We start from the raw sequence: 14849 nt of genomic DNA, 5'->3' as shown, positions 1-14849 counted from the left end.
TAAAAATTTCTTTAAGTGAAAGGGGTGCAGAATAGTCATCAAGTTAGTGCTGACTCCTTCACAACTGCTACTCAAACCGTCTAGTATGATAGGAGAGGAGTTCTGCACAGAATGGGCATATATAATAGCAGGCAAAGAGGAAAAAGCAACATAACAAAAAAGAAAAACCGATTCTAGAATTTTCAAAATGATGAATAATTAAGAGTTGTCCAAAGCAGTGCAGCACAGACTAATGTTAATCTCTCACAATATGCTCTGAAGTAACAACTTTTATCTTTGACTCCTTCCCTAGAATATGCTTACCAATTGTTCCCTCAGAAAGTTGATGCTACAAAAGACTTATGTGTATGTTGCTATGTTTTAATAGGGTACGTGGACAATAGCCATCACCCTTTGCTGGGCCATTAACATTCTCAAGCTTTCAGGAATCTCATTTGAGTCTACAAAAAGAAAATACGCAATCTTACAGAATCCAGGCGCTCTTCTTGGTGCAGAAACTGTGCAATATCTTCAACTGGAGTTCCAAGCATGCCCTGCTCCTGCAGGTACTGGATGCCCCGCTTTGGTTTTTTGTTGAACCTAATCACGAAATAAAATAGCATCAAATTAATTGTCTAGGTTTTTTGAAATCTCTCTGCTTGTCATTTTTTATACTGCAATAATACTCCATTACATTGTTATACCACAACTGTTTACCTATTCCCTACTTGAAACATCCCGTGAATTTCTAATTCTTTGCCATCACAAAAAGAGCTGCTAGAAATATTTTGTACATGTAGATCTTTTTTTCATTTTTATGATCTCATTTGAATATAAGTCCAGAAGTGGCACTGCTAGATCAAAGATAAGCATAGTTTGATTGTCTTTGGGCATAATTTCAAATTGCTCTCCAAAGTGTTTAGATCAATTCACAATTTCACCAACAATGCACTAGTGTCCCAATTTTCCTACATCCTTTCCAAAATTTTCCTTTTCCTAACATTAGCCATTTTAGGATTCTGGAACAGGCTGCTTATTTCTGAAATGTCTTAGGAACTGAAAAGATTATATCCACTTAATAGCAAATGATGAAGGAAAGCATGATGGACAAGCTGCCATAAATTGGCCATTCCAGGATATGGATAAAGGCCACAGAATTCACTGTGTTTTTCCCTAGACTTATGGTCTTAGTTCTCTTATCATCCTCCTTCTACTCCTCCTAAGAACAATTTTTCTCTTATGAATCTGACTTTTCTAGGTTCGTTGTGATCTGTCATGCTTCCTATTTTGGTTTTTGTCAATCTTCCTGGATATGTGACACCCAATCTCGTCTGATTTTACAAAATACCCTCTTTATCTGACGACAGCCAAGGGTTGTAGTCTTCATCAGAGAACAGAATCAAATTACTATATTCTAGCAATAATTCTGTCTAAGATGATCCAGGCCAATTCCAATGATCTTGGAGGGAAGAGAGCCATCTACCCCCAGAGAGAGGACCATGGGAACTGAGTGTGGAACACAACATTCAGAGAACTAACACTTTACAAAACAAGCAGAAATTGCTTTGATTGGGGCATTCTGATGTTGTATCAGTAAAGCACATGTACCTAAAGCACTATAATAAACATACAAGTTAGAAAAAAAGAATGTAGGGCAAGTGGTACAACACTGCTGCTGTAACAGCCAGTTTGTGAATAGACAACTATGTGGTATCCAATAATCCAACAATTCAAGGACAATTCTCTTGGTTTCTTGGGTAATTAGGATAAATTCAAAGGCCATAATGAGATAAAGGTTTTGCCCAATTGAATCTAATGAGGAAAAGAATTTAGTCTAAAAAAACTAATTTGATGGTCTTGGTAGTCTTAAAAACTCACCCATATAGAATGGCCAGGTACAATTCTTGATCCAACTTGTCCAGAATGAGAGAAAACTCATTTCCATTTGTCAGGATCTTGCTCGTTCTTTAGGATCCAGATCAAATATCATTTCCTCAACAAATTTTTCCCTAGACTCCTGCTAGAAGAGGATCTCATCCTTTTCCTAATGTCCATAGGATTTTGTTTCTCTTTTAATACTTTGCCTTATATCAAACTACTTTACACACAGTTTAGGTTTTCCTATTTGAATATAAGCTCTCTTTAGGCAAGAATTACATATTTATTGATTTTTATATCCTTTTCACTACAAAAATCACTTAGAATTATGGTGTACACATAATAGGAACATACACAAAAAAAAGCTGAATTTAGTTTAGAAAAACAAAAATAGAAAAATGTATGCTCCAAAATTAGTTCCAAAACATAGCACGAAAAATTATTTAATTTGAGAGAGGAAAAAAAAAATTTTGCCTTAACTCTTTGTATTATTTACCTTTAAGTATATAACAACACCCAATGACCAATGTTGTACTTTTAGACAATGGCAACCTGATGAACCCAAGGGAAACGTGAGGAAACCACACTCACAGTTCTATTCCATGTTCAATGATTTCCTTTTGTTGCTTGATAACCTCAAACTGCTCAGGGTCATCTGGGACAGAAGTCTGGGTACCAACGCTTCCAATCCCTGAGGACATGGTGGAGTCCATAGAACTTACACTACTTCTCCTCCTGAAATCAAGACCTTTGGGTTCACCTAGGTCTTGATCTGTTGATCTCTCCTGGCCTACAATTGAACAAAAGAGCACAATCAATGTAAGAAGTTAAAAGGACCCCAAACAACAATGAAGCCAAGATTCCAATGCTCTTTTCACTCATCTCCTTCATTTTCTGACACTTACAAATGGCCAAGTTACATTTATCTTTGAAGCAAAATGTTCTTTAAAATGACAGAAAGTAGCTAAAAACTAAGATTTCTAATAAAATTCTATGGATTCGCTTACACACACACACACACACACACACACACACACACACACACACACACACACACACACACAGAGTTCTGGTTCATTTTAAACATTTTCTGATGGGCAGTAGAAAGAAGCAAAAATAAAGATTCTCACCAAGACTTGTTTGATGGTTGGGGTTCACATATAAGTCTTTACTCCACTCCACCATACATTTGAGTATAGATACTAAACATTCAAGACCTTTCTTCCTCAGACTTAATTCCTAAGTGAAAAAAAAGATATGGAATTCATATCCAGGATAAAATTAAGTCACAAAAGTTTATAAAGAGGGAAACACAGAGATCTTCTAGTCCAAAAGCCTCAATTTATAGAGCAAGAAGTGGAGCTCTAGGAAAAACAAACGAAGCAGAGACAGACATTATTTGGAAAGCCTGAAATAACACTGGATATGAGTATTTCTGTAGTTCAAAAAAGACAAAAACAAGGGAAATGTTAAATAATGATATAAATATTATGAATTTTTTTCTTTAGGAGTAAACTGTTAAAAGTCGTCTTGAAAGTATCTATTACAAAGAGTTGGTTATCAAAATCCTGGAAAGAACATTTACCTAAAGTTAAGTACTATAGAAGTTAAAATTAATCATCTTGAGAGTTAAAAATGTTTGTTGTCATATATTCCATAAAAGTAAATTATACTCTTATGTTCCAAATATCCACAAATAGAATAAAATGGAACCTGCTTCATTCTTTAAAAAGAACTAGGGTCATTTCCTACAGAGATGAATATTGGCTATAAAGAATTTAAAAGGACTTTTAACACTTATAGGAACTTATTATGACTATAAAAATCACAACTGATAGAACCATAGACAAGAATTGTACATGATAAGAAGGCATGAATAAGTGGTGATCTGTGAGTGGGGGAACTGACTACATCAATGAAATCATGAATACCTTTGAAAATTGAGTAAGTATTCTGAAAGTAGTCATACTCAATGATAAAAGAATGGTGTGCATTTCTATTACATTCTGTATTTACAAATAAAGCATTATGTAGGTTTGTAGCAATAAACCATTATACACAGTCTCTGAGGGCCCTATTTTCACTAGCACCTAGTAAGGTAAATTGTATGTGATAGTTCCTCAATTATATTTACTAACTAAATGATTACACATGTTCTCCAGACTCTTAGGTTCAAATGGAAAACACTGTGAGGGCTCAGATGAAGAACAGAAAAGAAAGAATGAAGGCACCTTTATTGGAAGTATAAAATTTTTACTATTTTGAGAAAGGCATGATTATTTTAGGAATATAAAGCACAAATACTCTGGACTTAAAAGTTAATGAAAAATAAAACATTTTTAGAGAATGAACAAGAAGGATAGTCAGAAGTGAAATAGTACCAGGAAAATTTTAATGAAATGGGAATCATCACAATTAAAAAAAAAAAAAAACTAAAAGATGTTGACAATTTTTAAAAAGTAGAGTAGTCAAGGTTCTCATTCTACTTCTGTCCCATTTTCTTACTTTTAAATCTTCTACAAGTGATAATTTGGCAGTAAAGAGAGTCACCAGGGTGCCATTAAAAAAAAAAAACAAAACAAACAGTCTAAAGGCATCCTTGCAAATGTTATATGTGCTGGGTCCTGAACTTGCAAAAGAATTTGCCACATATTCAACTTGTATTCACTGAAAGCAATTAAATACTTAGACACAAATGATGATGTTAAGTAATTTGTTAAAATAATAAGACTGTTCTTAAAAATAAATTTTTGCTGAAGCTTGTGTTTCTACTAGGCCTGAATTTGTAAATGTCTGACACTTTTATTGTAAATGTAACATTTTTACTTTTTTGAGCAATTCATGATATTTTATCATTTGACTCAAAAAAATTTAGACTTAAAAAAAACTTTAATGAAAAATTAGAAAAACCCCTCAAAGAGACTTCTAACCTAATGTCTCAAATGTGGAATGTATCTTAATAATTCTGTAAATATGTATTCTGTTTATAACTGAAATAGAGGTTTAGAATTTTGTTCTATATACCAGACTAAGTGACTCAAAGTAGAGAGATTAGATTTAACTCTTTTCTTCTCCACATTTTACCTGCAGAGGTGTCATTCCCAATTCATGTCCACTTCTTCCCTGAGCGATTTTCGACAAATCATTTACAAGGCGCTCAAAAATATTAGCAGCATTCAAATCACAGTCATAGTTGACATAAATATCCACCACACACTGAGCATCTTAAAGGATAAGACATAAAAATTAGATTTTTCTTAGACAAAGATAAGCAAAACCCACAATTTTACCAATGAGCTTATTTTAATTTCTTGAACTAAATCTGAATTCCAATTGGTTCTCTATGAACACTTCTTTATATGACCAAAACAAAAACAAGAGATAACAGTTCAGAAAAGTCAGTTCAGTCATTTTTCAGTCATATTCAACTTTTCATGATTCCATTTAGGGATTTTGGGATTTCTGGGCAAAGATAGTAACTAGAGTGGCTTGTTATTTCCTTCTCCAGGTCATTTTATAGAAGAGGAATTGAGGCAACAGAGTTGATTGACTTACCCAGAATCACACAATTAGTAAATGTCTAAGGTCAGAATGGAAATCAGAAAGACAAGTCTTCCAGTCTCCAGACCTGACACTACTTACTTGCTTTTCAAAGACAGTAGAATAAGGCAGCATTAAACTATTGATCAAGAAACAGAAATTCCAATTTCAATCAATCACCAAGCTTTTCATTTTTTAAAAAATTATTTAATTTTAGTATGCTTTTCTTTTTAAATTTTGAGTTTTAAATTCTCTCCACCCCCTGAGAAGGCAATCAATTATACATGTGAAATTATGTAAAACAAATTTCAATAGCCATATTAAAAAAAATTAGCAAGGTAAACAAGGTGAACAAATTTATATTTCAATTTTCACTCAAGTTTCATTACTTTTCTCTCTGGAAGTGGATAGCAATTTTTTTTTTTTTTTACTCCTGGAATTGTCTCAAATCATTGTAGTGATCACTCTTTCATAGCTGATCCTCATTTCAATATTGTTATGCACAATGATCTCATGGTTCTTACCATTGTACATCAGTTCATATAAGTCTTGTCATATTTTTCTGAATCTATCCCCTTGTCATTCTTATAGTATAATAGTATTCCATCACAATCACATATCACAATTTCCTCAACATTCCCCTAATTGACAAGCATCTCCTTGATTTCTAATTTGGGCCTGTTTTTGCTTTGTCTGAGATCATGATTGCTACCCCTGCCTATTTTGCTTCAGCTGGTGCATAAGAGTTTGCTCCAGTTCTTTTAACTCCACATGTGTGTTTCTGTTTCAAGTGTCTTTTATAAATAACATATTGCTGAATTCTGGTTTCTAATACATTTACTTCCATTTTATGGGTAAGCACATCTTATTTACATTTCTGTTAAGATTATTAAGTGTGTATTTCTGTCCATTCCATTATCTTCTAGCGCTCTCTTTTTATCCAGTTCCTAATCAAAACCCCATTTTGCTTCTAACCATTGGCACCATTAATCTACCCTTTCCTTTTTCATTCCCCTTGTTCATCCTTCCTCCCCATAGCCCCCACCTTTTCTCTTATCCCCTTGCCCTTCCATTTTCCTGTTGGATAAATTATATTTCTATACACAACTCTGTGTGTGTGTATGTGTGTGCGCTCATGTACATTCTTCATCCTTTGAACTAATTCCAATGAGAGTGAGATTCAAGTATTGACAGTCACTCCCTCCCCCACCCCCTTTTTCCTTTTGTAAAAGCTCTATATGTGTCTACTATGTAAAAAATTTCCCCATTTTTTCCTTTCCCCCTTCTCCTAATGCATCTCTCTTCTTCATCCCCTTCATAATTTTTGAAGAAAATGCCAATATAATCAACTCATACCTATCCCCTCTATGTAAATTCCTTTTAATTGCCTTAAAAATGATAAAGTTCTAAAATTTTCACATAATATCTTCCCACATAGGAACACAAACAGTTTAACTTTGAGGCTTTTTTTTTCATATTTAGCTTTGAGTCTTGAATCTTCTGTTTGAATGTCAAATTTTCTATTTGGCTCTGCTTTTTTCAAGAATGGTTGAAAGTCCTCTATTTCATTAATATCCATTTTTTCCCTTGAGGGATTATATTCAGTTTTGTTGGGTAGATTATTTTTGGTTGTAATCCTAACTTCTTTGCCCTCCATAATGTCCTATGATTCCTTTCATGTGGAAGCCAGTAAATTCTTTGGCTCCATAACATCTAAATTGTTTCTGGATGCCTGAAGTTTCTTGGTTTTTTTTTTTGTTTTTAATTTTTTGCTGAGGCAATTGGGGTCAAGTGACTTGCTCAGGGTCACACAGCTAGCAAGTGTTAAGTGTCTGAGACCAAATTTAAACTCAGATTCTCCTGACTTCAGGGCTGGTGCGCTAATCACTGCACCACCTAGCTGCCGTTGCCTGAGGTATTTTTTCTTTGAACTGAGAGCTTTGGAATTTGTCTATACTAGTTTTGGAAGTTTTCATTTTGGGATCTCTCTCAGAGGTGATTGGTAGATTCTTTTAAGTTCTATTTTTCCCCCTGAATCTAAGATACTGAGGCAATTTTCCTTATTTCCTTGATAATTTCTTGAAATATGTCCAGGCTCTTTCTTTGATCATTGCTTTCAGATAGTCCAATAATTCTCTCCTCAATCCATTTTCTAGGTAGTTATTTTTCTAATGAAATAGTTCACATTTTCCTTTATTTTTTTCATTCTTTTCACTTTCTTTTATTGTTTCTCAATGTCTCATAGAATCATCAGTTTCCATTGCTCAATGATAATTTTTAAGGAATTATTTTCTTTCATGATATTTTTGTACCTCTTTCTCCATCTGGACAGTTCTGTTTTTTAAGTTCTTTTCTTCAGTGAATTTTTAAACTTTTTTTTTTAACCATTAGGCCATTCTGGGTTTTTTTTTTTTAACAGAATTTCTTTTTCTTAAATATTTTTGGTGCCTATTTTAAGAGACTATGTTAATTCTTTTTTAAAATAATTTCCTTTGCATCACTCTCAATTTATCTTCCCAATTTTCTTCTATGTTATGTTAGGAAAATTCACTTTGGCAGCTACATAAAAAACAAATAATAGTAGGAAGAGATTTGAGGCAGAAAAACCAATCAGGAAACTACCAGATCAAATTAGAGAAAAAAGTGATGCACAGTTGAACTAGGATGGTGACTGTGTGAATAGAGTGAAGGAAATGCAGGAGACATGTCATAGATAACAAAACATACACAAAAAATTTGGTAACTGATTAGCTATATGGGGAATGAGAAGTCACATGTTGCTCAGGAATTTTGCATCTGAGTAATTAGAATGATGGTATTCAACTTGATGGAAATATGTACCACTAACTGAATCATTTTAGGCTTCTCTTTTAATCTATCTATGTAAGCCCCACTTTCATCATTCATAAAATGAAGGGAAACTTCAGCTTTATCTACTTCAAAAATTGGTGATTTAAATAAGGCATAGTTTGTGAGTGGTTTATTGATCCAAAGTGAGACTCTTCCTTAAAATACAAAATGACATAAATCTTTTATGACATAAATATAATACATCAAGAAAACAAGTTCACTTAGAAGGAAACACTTCCTCAGCTCTCTCATCATACTTTATATTTCACTAAAGCCATCCTACTCTTTTGAACCAATATAGCTGTAAAAAGATATGTCATATTTTGACTGTCAAACTCTGACCTTCATAAAGACTAGAGGCAAACTCACTTTCTTGTCACAATTACTCTAGTCTTTAGCACAAAACTCATGGCATTATCCATAGCAGATATGATAAATGATGGCTGAATGAATGAAATACCTGCACAAATCCTAGTCAGAGTCTGAATAACCATCCATTTGTGCTCAAAAGAACTTGTTGATGTTTCCAAAATGTTCAAGAAAATCTCTTTGAAAAACACCTGTAGAATGAAAACCAAAAGTATTTAATAGACAGGTAATAATTCAATACTCTGTATAATTCTACCCCTAAAACCATCTTTCTTCTTTAGCAAAGGCAAAATTCCTTACAAGTAGTGCTAATTTTTAAAGTTCTAATTCTTACTGTAACTTGAGCAGTTCAAATACTATCAAAAAAAAATTAAACAAAAACTGTACCTCAATCTGCATTTTCAAATGTGTCTTAAAGTTTGAAAGAAGAGTGAGAAAAATGGCAAGAGACAGCTCAAAAACATCAGGCACTGAAGAAACTCCATTTTTGGATAATGCCACACAGAGGTATTGCTTGATTGCATTGATGAACATTTCATGGGTCCTGAAGACAGGACCAGCATTTTGCAACACTGAGAGAAGAAGCTGAAGGGAAACCACCTTTGAACGTAGCTCATGAGATCTAAAGAGAAAAAACAAAATGCAGTCTTAAAAATATTGTTGCTCCTTAACTCCTTATAACAAAAACATTTATTTGTCCCCTATATCAACAAGATTATCTTTTCTGCAGCAGTCAGAAAATCATGAGTTAGAGTTTATCCTTGAATGTGTCTTGAGGCACACTGAGGTAAAGTGGATTTTGAGTCTCACTGCTATCCCATCTACTAGCTAGAAAAATTTAAATCTTTTCTTTTTCACCATCACGGTCAGCTCTGTTCTGCACCAGAGGAATCATGGAGCTTTCTTTTAAAACTTCTGAAAAAGTTTAGCTTCACTAGTTGCAGAAAAGGTTAAGTCCATCATTTTAAATATGAACCCATAAGGAAATACAACAATAATTATAAAAAGGTTCATAACCTGAAAACCTGATGCTGAAATTTCCTGCAGAGCAAGAGGCATCACAATAGGATAATTGTTGCTTAATAATTTTCAATGTAGAAAACCATACATTGTTTCTGGAATGCTGTTGGAATCTTTACAAACTGCTAACTCATTAGAGTTGATAGATTATTGATCTGATCTTACAAGAAGATGTTTTGGGCCAGAACCTGAAACAAGGTACTAAGCAGAACTACTTAGCATTGTATCAATGCACCTTTACTCATTGGAGTTCACACGTTTGGGAAATTTCAGGGTTTAGTATGAGAGATCTGAATTCATACCTCCCTTAAAGCTCTTAGGGTCAGAGAGCACTATGGGAGAAAACCCATAATCCCATTCTCTCAGAAGAATCATATATAAGCCAGTGAAGAGTGATTCATTTGGGAATATTTTCCACTTGGCTGGCTGGTGGCGGAAGAAGAGTTTTTAGAGGAAGAAGCTATGAGTAGAGAGCTCAGTGAATATTGAGAAGGCTCTCTCAAAGGCAAGACAGATTCAACTTGGTGCTGGCTCTGGAGGCTGAAGAAAGCAGAGGCAGAGGCTGAAGGACAAAACCTTTGGATTTGGAGACATTCGGAGGGAGCTCTTGGAACCAAGCAGAGAGAGAGGCCTCTCTCTCTCAGGCTATTTTGGAAGGAGAAAATAAACGTTTGTATTTTTGCCAGCTAGCGCCACTTGGGGTGATTATTACTTTGAATTGATACTAAGGTTGCCTCCAAGAAAACCTTCCCCGAGAAACCTACCCTTTCTCCCCCAGAGAGAACTATTCTACTTATTTAAAAAGAAGAAGATCACCACAGAATGCTATAGGGAAGGTACATTCTGATAAACTTCCTTACTTGGGATCTGGAGGTCCTTCACCTAGCGGCTTCATGGAGAGTTTGCAAAGAGACCGGAACACTAGAAAAGCATCTTTCTGCAGAATGTGAGAAAACTTAGCAGCCACCTGAGGTCCATGCACATCTGATTCCTAATGTTAAAGTAAAAGAAAAATTAAAAAGTCAAAATAGAGGTTTTTAAAACATTGTAAAATTAGCAAACAAATTTACTTTCTGAAGAAGTTATATAAAATATATAAAGAGCTGAATACATAAAATAAATTAATTATGCCCTTGAACTTGACTCAAGATAGGGGGAGTTATAGGAAAACTGAAAATAAAAACTATGATTCAAAAGTTTGCTACCTGGGGGCAGTTGGGTGGTGCAGTGGATAGAGAACCAGCCCTGAAGTCAGGAGGACTCGAGTTCAAATCTGGCCTCAGACACTTAACACTTCCTAGCTGTGTGACCCTGGGCAAGTCACTTAACCCCAATTGCCGTGGGGGGCGAGAGGGGGGAGGAAGTTTGTACCAATAGGAATAAACTTTAATTTTATAAACATAAGCACAATTAATTCAGAAACAGGTAAGGTAAGGCAACACTCCAATTATCTTGGCTATTAAATTCCCTGGCTGTTTTTATTGTCTAATCTTCTCCTTTAACTTTTTTTTTTTTAATTATAGCCTTTTATTTCTAAGATATATGCATGGGTAATTTTTCAGCATTGACAATTGCAAAACCTTTTGTTCCAATTTTTCCCCTTCTTCTCCCCACTCCGTCCCCCAGATGGCAGGTTGACCAATACATGTTAAATATGTTAAAGTATAAGTTAAATACAATATATGTAAAAATGCCCATACAGTTATTTTGCTGTACAAAAAGAATCAGACTTTGAAATAGTGTACAATTAACCTGTGAAGGAAATTAAAAATGCATGCAGACAAAAACAGAGGGATTGGGAATTCTATATAGTGGTTCTTTCGCTGGGTGTGGCTGATTCAATTCATTACTGCTCTATCGGAACAATGGTTCATCTCATTGCTGAAGATGGCCACATCCATCAGAATTGATCATCATATAGTATTGTTGAAGTATATAATGATCTCTTGGTCCTGCTCATTTCACTCAGCATCAGATCATGTAAGTCTCTCCAGGCTTTTCTGAAATCATTGACCAGTAGGTCATTTGTTACAGAACAATAATACTTCATAATAGTCATATGCCACAATTTATTCAGCCATTTTCCAATTGATGGGTATCCACTCATTTTCCAGTTTCTGGCCACTGCAAAAAGGGCTGCCACAAACAATCTTGTACATACAGGTCCCTTTCCCTTCTTTAAGACCTCTTTGGGATGCAGGACACTGATGCATTGTTGGTGAAGTTGTGAACGAATCCAACCATTCTGGAGAGCAATCTGGAATTATGCCCAAAAAGTTATCAAACTATGCATACCCTTTGATCCAGCAGTGTTTCTGCTGGGCTTATATCCCAAAGAAATACTAAATAAGGGAAAGGGAGCTGTATGTGCCAAAATGTTCATGTGGCAGCCCTGTTTATAGTGGCTAGAAACTGGAAAATGAATGGATGCCCATCAATTGGAGAATGGCTGGGTAAATTGTGGTATATGAATGTTATGGAATATTATTGTTCTGTAAGAAATGACCAGCAGGATGAATACAGAGAGGCTTGGAGAGACTTACATGAACTGATGCTAAGTGAAATGAGCAGAACCAGGAGATCATTATAGACTTCGACAATGATATTGTATGAGGATGTATTCTGATGGAAGTGGATTTCTTTGACAAAGAGACCTAACTCAGTTTCAATTGATAAATGATGGACGAAGCAGCTACATCCAAAGAAAGAACACTGGGAAATGAATGTGAACTATTTGCATTTTTGTTTTTCTTCCCGGGTTATTTTTATCTTCTGAATCCAATTCTCCCTGTGCAACAAGAGAACAGTTCAGTTCTGCAAACATATATTGTATCTAGGATATATTGCAACATATCTAACATATATAGGACTGCTTGCCATCTAGGGGAGAGGGGTGGAGAGAGGGAGGGGAAAAATCGGAACAGAAGCGAGTGCATGGGATAATGTTGTAAAAAAGTTACCCTGGCATGGATTCTGTCAATATAAAGTTATTATAAAATAAAAAAGATCTCTTTGGGACATAAGCACTGCTGGGTCAAAGGATATGCACAGTTTGATAACTTTTTGAGCATAGTTCCAAATTGCTCTCCAGAATGGCTGGATGTGTTCACAATTCCACCAACAATGTATTAGTGTCCCTGTTTTCTCACATCCCCTCCAACATTCTGCATTATCTTTCCCTGTCATTCTAACCAGTCTGACAGTTGTGTAGTGGTATCTCAGATACCACTTAAATTGTCTTAAATTGCATTTCTCTGATTAATAATGACTTGGAGCATCTTTTCATATGGCTAAAAATAGTTTCAATTTCTTCATCTGAGAATTGTCTGTTCATATCCTTTGACCATTTATCAATTGGAGAATGGCTTGATTTCTTATAAATTAGAGTCAATTCTCTATATATTTTGGAAATGAGGCCTTTATCAGAACCTTTGACTGTAAAAATGTTTTCCCAATTTATTGCTTCCCTTCTAATCTTGTCTGCATTAGTTTTGTTTGTACAAAAACTTTTCAACTTGATATAATCAAAATTTTCTATTTTGTGATCAGTAATGATCTCTAGTTCTTCTTTGGTCATAAATTCCTTCCTCTTCCACAGGTCTGAGAAGTAAACTATCCTGTGATCCTCTAATTCATTTATAATCTCATTCTTTATGCTTAGGTCATGAACCCATTTTGAGCTTATCTTGGTGTATGGTGGTAAGTGTGGGTCAATGCCTAGTTTCTGCCAGACTAGTTTCTCATTTTCTCAGCAATTTTTGTCAAACAGTGAGTTCTTATCCCAAGAGCTGAGGTCTTTGGGTTTGTCAAACACTAGAGTATTCAGGTTATTGACTGTTTTGTCCTTGGAACTTAATCTATTCCACTGATCAACTAATCCATTTCTTAGCCAATACCAAATGGTTTTGGTAACTGCTGCTTTATAATATAATTTTAGATATGAAACAGCTAGGCCACCTTCATTTGATTTTTTTTTCATTAATTCCCTTGAAATTCTTCACCTTTTGTTTTTCCATATGAACTTTGTTATTTTTTCTATATCATTAAAATAGTTTTTTGGGAGTCTGATTGGTATAGCGCTAAATAAATAGATTAGTTTAGGTAGTATTGTCATCTTTATTATATTTTCTCGCCCTATCCAAGAGCATTTAATATTTTTTCCAATTGGTTAGATCAGACTTAATTTGTGTGGAAAGTGTTTTGTAGTTTTGCTCATAAAGTTTCTGATTTTCCCTGGCAGATAATCTCCTTTAATTTTTAAACACCATTTGTCTTTCTCCTCATCCTGGATATTTTGTTTCTCCTTGCCCTGTGGCTCTTTTCAATGGGTTATCATTGCTTCAAAAGAAATCACAGTTTTTCCCAAGACACTTGCCTTGGACTTTTTCTGTCTCAAGTAGTCTCACGGATTCTCATTAGCATTTCTATATAGTTAATTTCCAAATCTATATATCTAGTTCTAATCTTTCTTAACATCTGATTCCATATCACTTGGCTATCCACACTTGGATAACTCATAAATATCTCAAATTCAACATGTCTAAAACTTTCTCCTTTAATTTTCTCTATTTCTATTCAAAGCACCTCCATTCTTTTGGCTACCCAATTTCACAATCTAAGTCACCCTTAAATCTTCCTCCCTCCTCAATTTCCACATCCTATCAGTTGTCAAGTCTTATTAATATACTGCCATAATCTCTCTTAAATTCATCTCTTTGTCTCTACTTCAGCCACTATTCTAGGTCAGATCTCCAAGACTTCTCTCTCATGTGTACTAATGCAATTAACTCCTAATGTGCATCTGCTTCTTGTTTCCAGCACTGCCAATTCATTCTCCCCATTGGAGCCAAAGTTTACTCCTTTACTTAAAAATATTTAGTGGCTCCCTGTTGGCTATATAATAAAAAAAATACTTATAACAACTCTTTTGGTAGTAGCAAAGAACTGGAAATTAAGGAGATGCTCATCAATTGGGGAATGGCAGAACTGGTTGTGGTATATAATTGCAATGGAATATACGATGCTATCAAAAATGATGAACAGGTTGATTTCAGAAAAATCTGAAAAGACAAGAATTGATGCAAAGTGAAGCAGGAAAACATTGAACACAATAGAGTTCAATTGTGATGACTATTCTCAGCAGTGCAATGATTCAAGACAATTCCAAAAAACTCATGACAAAAAATGGTATCCACATCCAGATGAATTCTGAA

The 14849-nt window shown here is 34.7% G+C and overlaps 1 protein-coding gene across 1 annotated transcript in view; it reads right to left on the bottom strand.

Moving 5' to 3' along the window:
* Nucleotides 1–14849, bottom strand: part of ARFGEF2 (ADP ribosylation factor guanine nucleotide exchange factor 2) — a 108261-nt gene that overhangs the window by 46954 nt on the left and 46458 nt on the right. The window contains exons 9-15 of the mRNA XM_051976533.1: nucleotides 10497–10627; nucleotides 9004–9238; nucleotides 8708–8807; nucleotides 4942–5081; nucleotides 2988–3096; nucleotides 2449–2647; nucleotides 468–579 (exon numbers count right to left, since the gene is read on the bottom strand). Coding sequence (XP_051832493.1) covers nucleotides 468–579; nucleotides 2449–2647; nucleotides 2988–3096; nucleotides 4942–5081; nucleotides 8708–8807; nucleotides 9004–9238; nucleotides 10497–10627 — 1026 coding nt within the window. The remainder of the gene's footprint in view (nucleotides 1–467; nucleotides 580–2448; nucleotides 2648–2987; nucleotides 3097–4941; nucleotides 5082–8707; nucleotides 8808–9003; nucleotides 9239–10496; nucleotides 10628–14849) is intronic.

This window comes from Antechinus flavipes, chromosome 2 (genome assembly GCF_016432865.1).
Source record: "Antechinus flavipes isolate AdamAnt ecotype Samford, QLD, Australia chromosome 2, AdamAnt_v2, whole genome shotgun sequence".
In the NCBI taxonomy this organism is placed as follows: Eukaryota; Metazoa; Chordata; class Mammalia; order Dasyuromorphia; family Dasyuridae; genus Antechinus; species Antechinus flavipes.
Note: the sequence above shows the minus strand (reverse complement) of the source record. Positions and strands in the feature narration are given on the sequence as shown.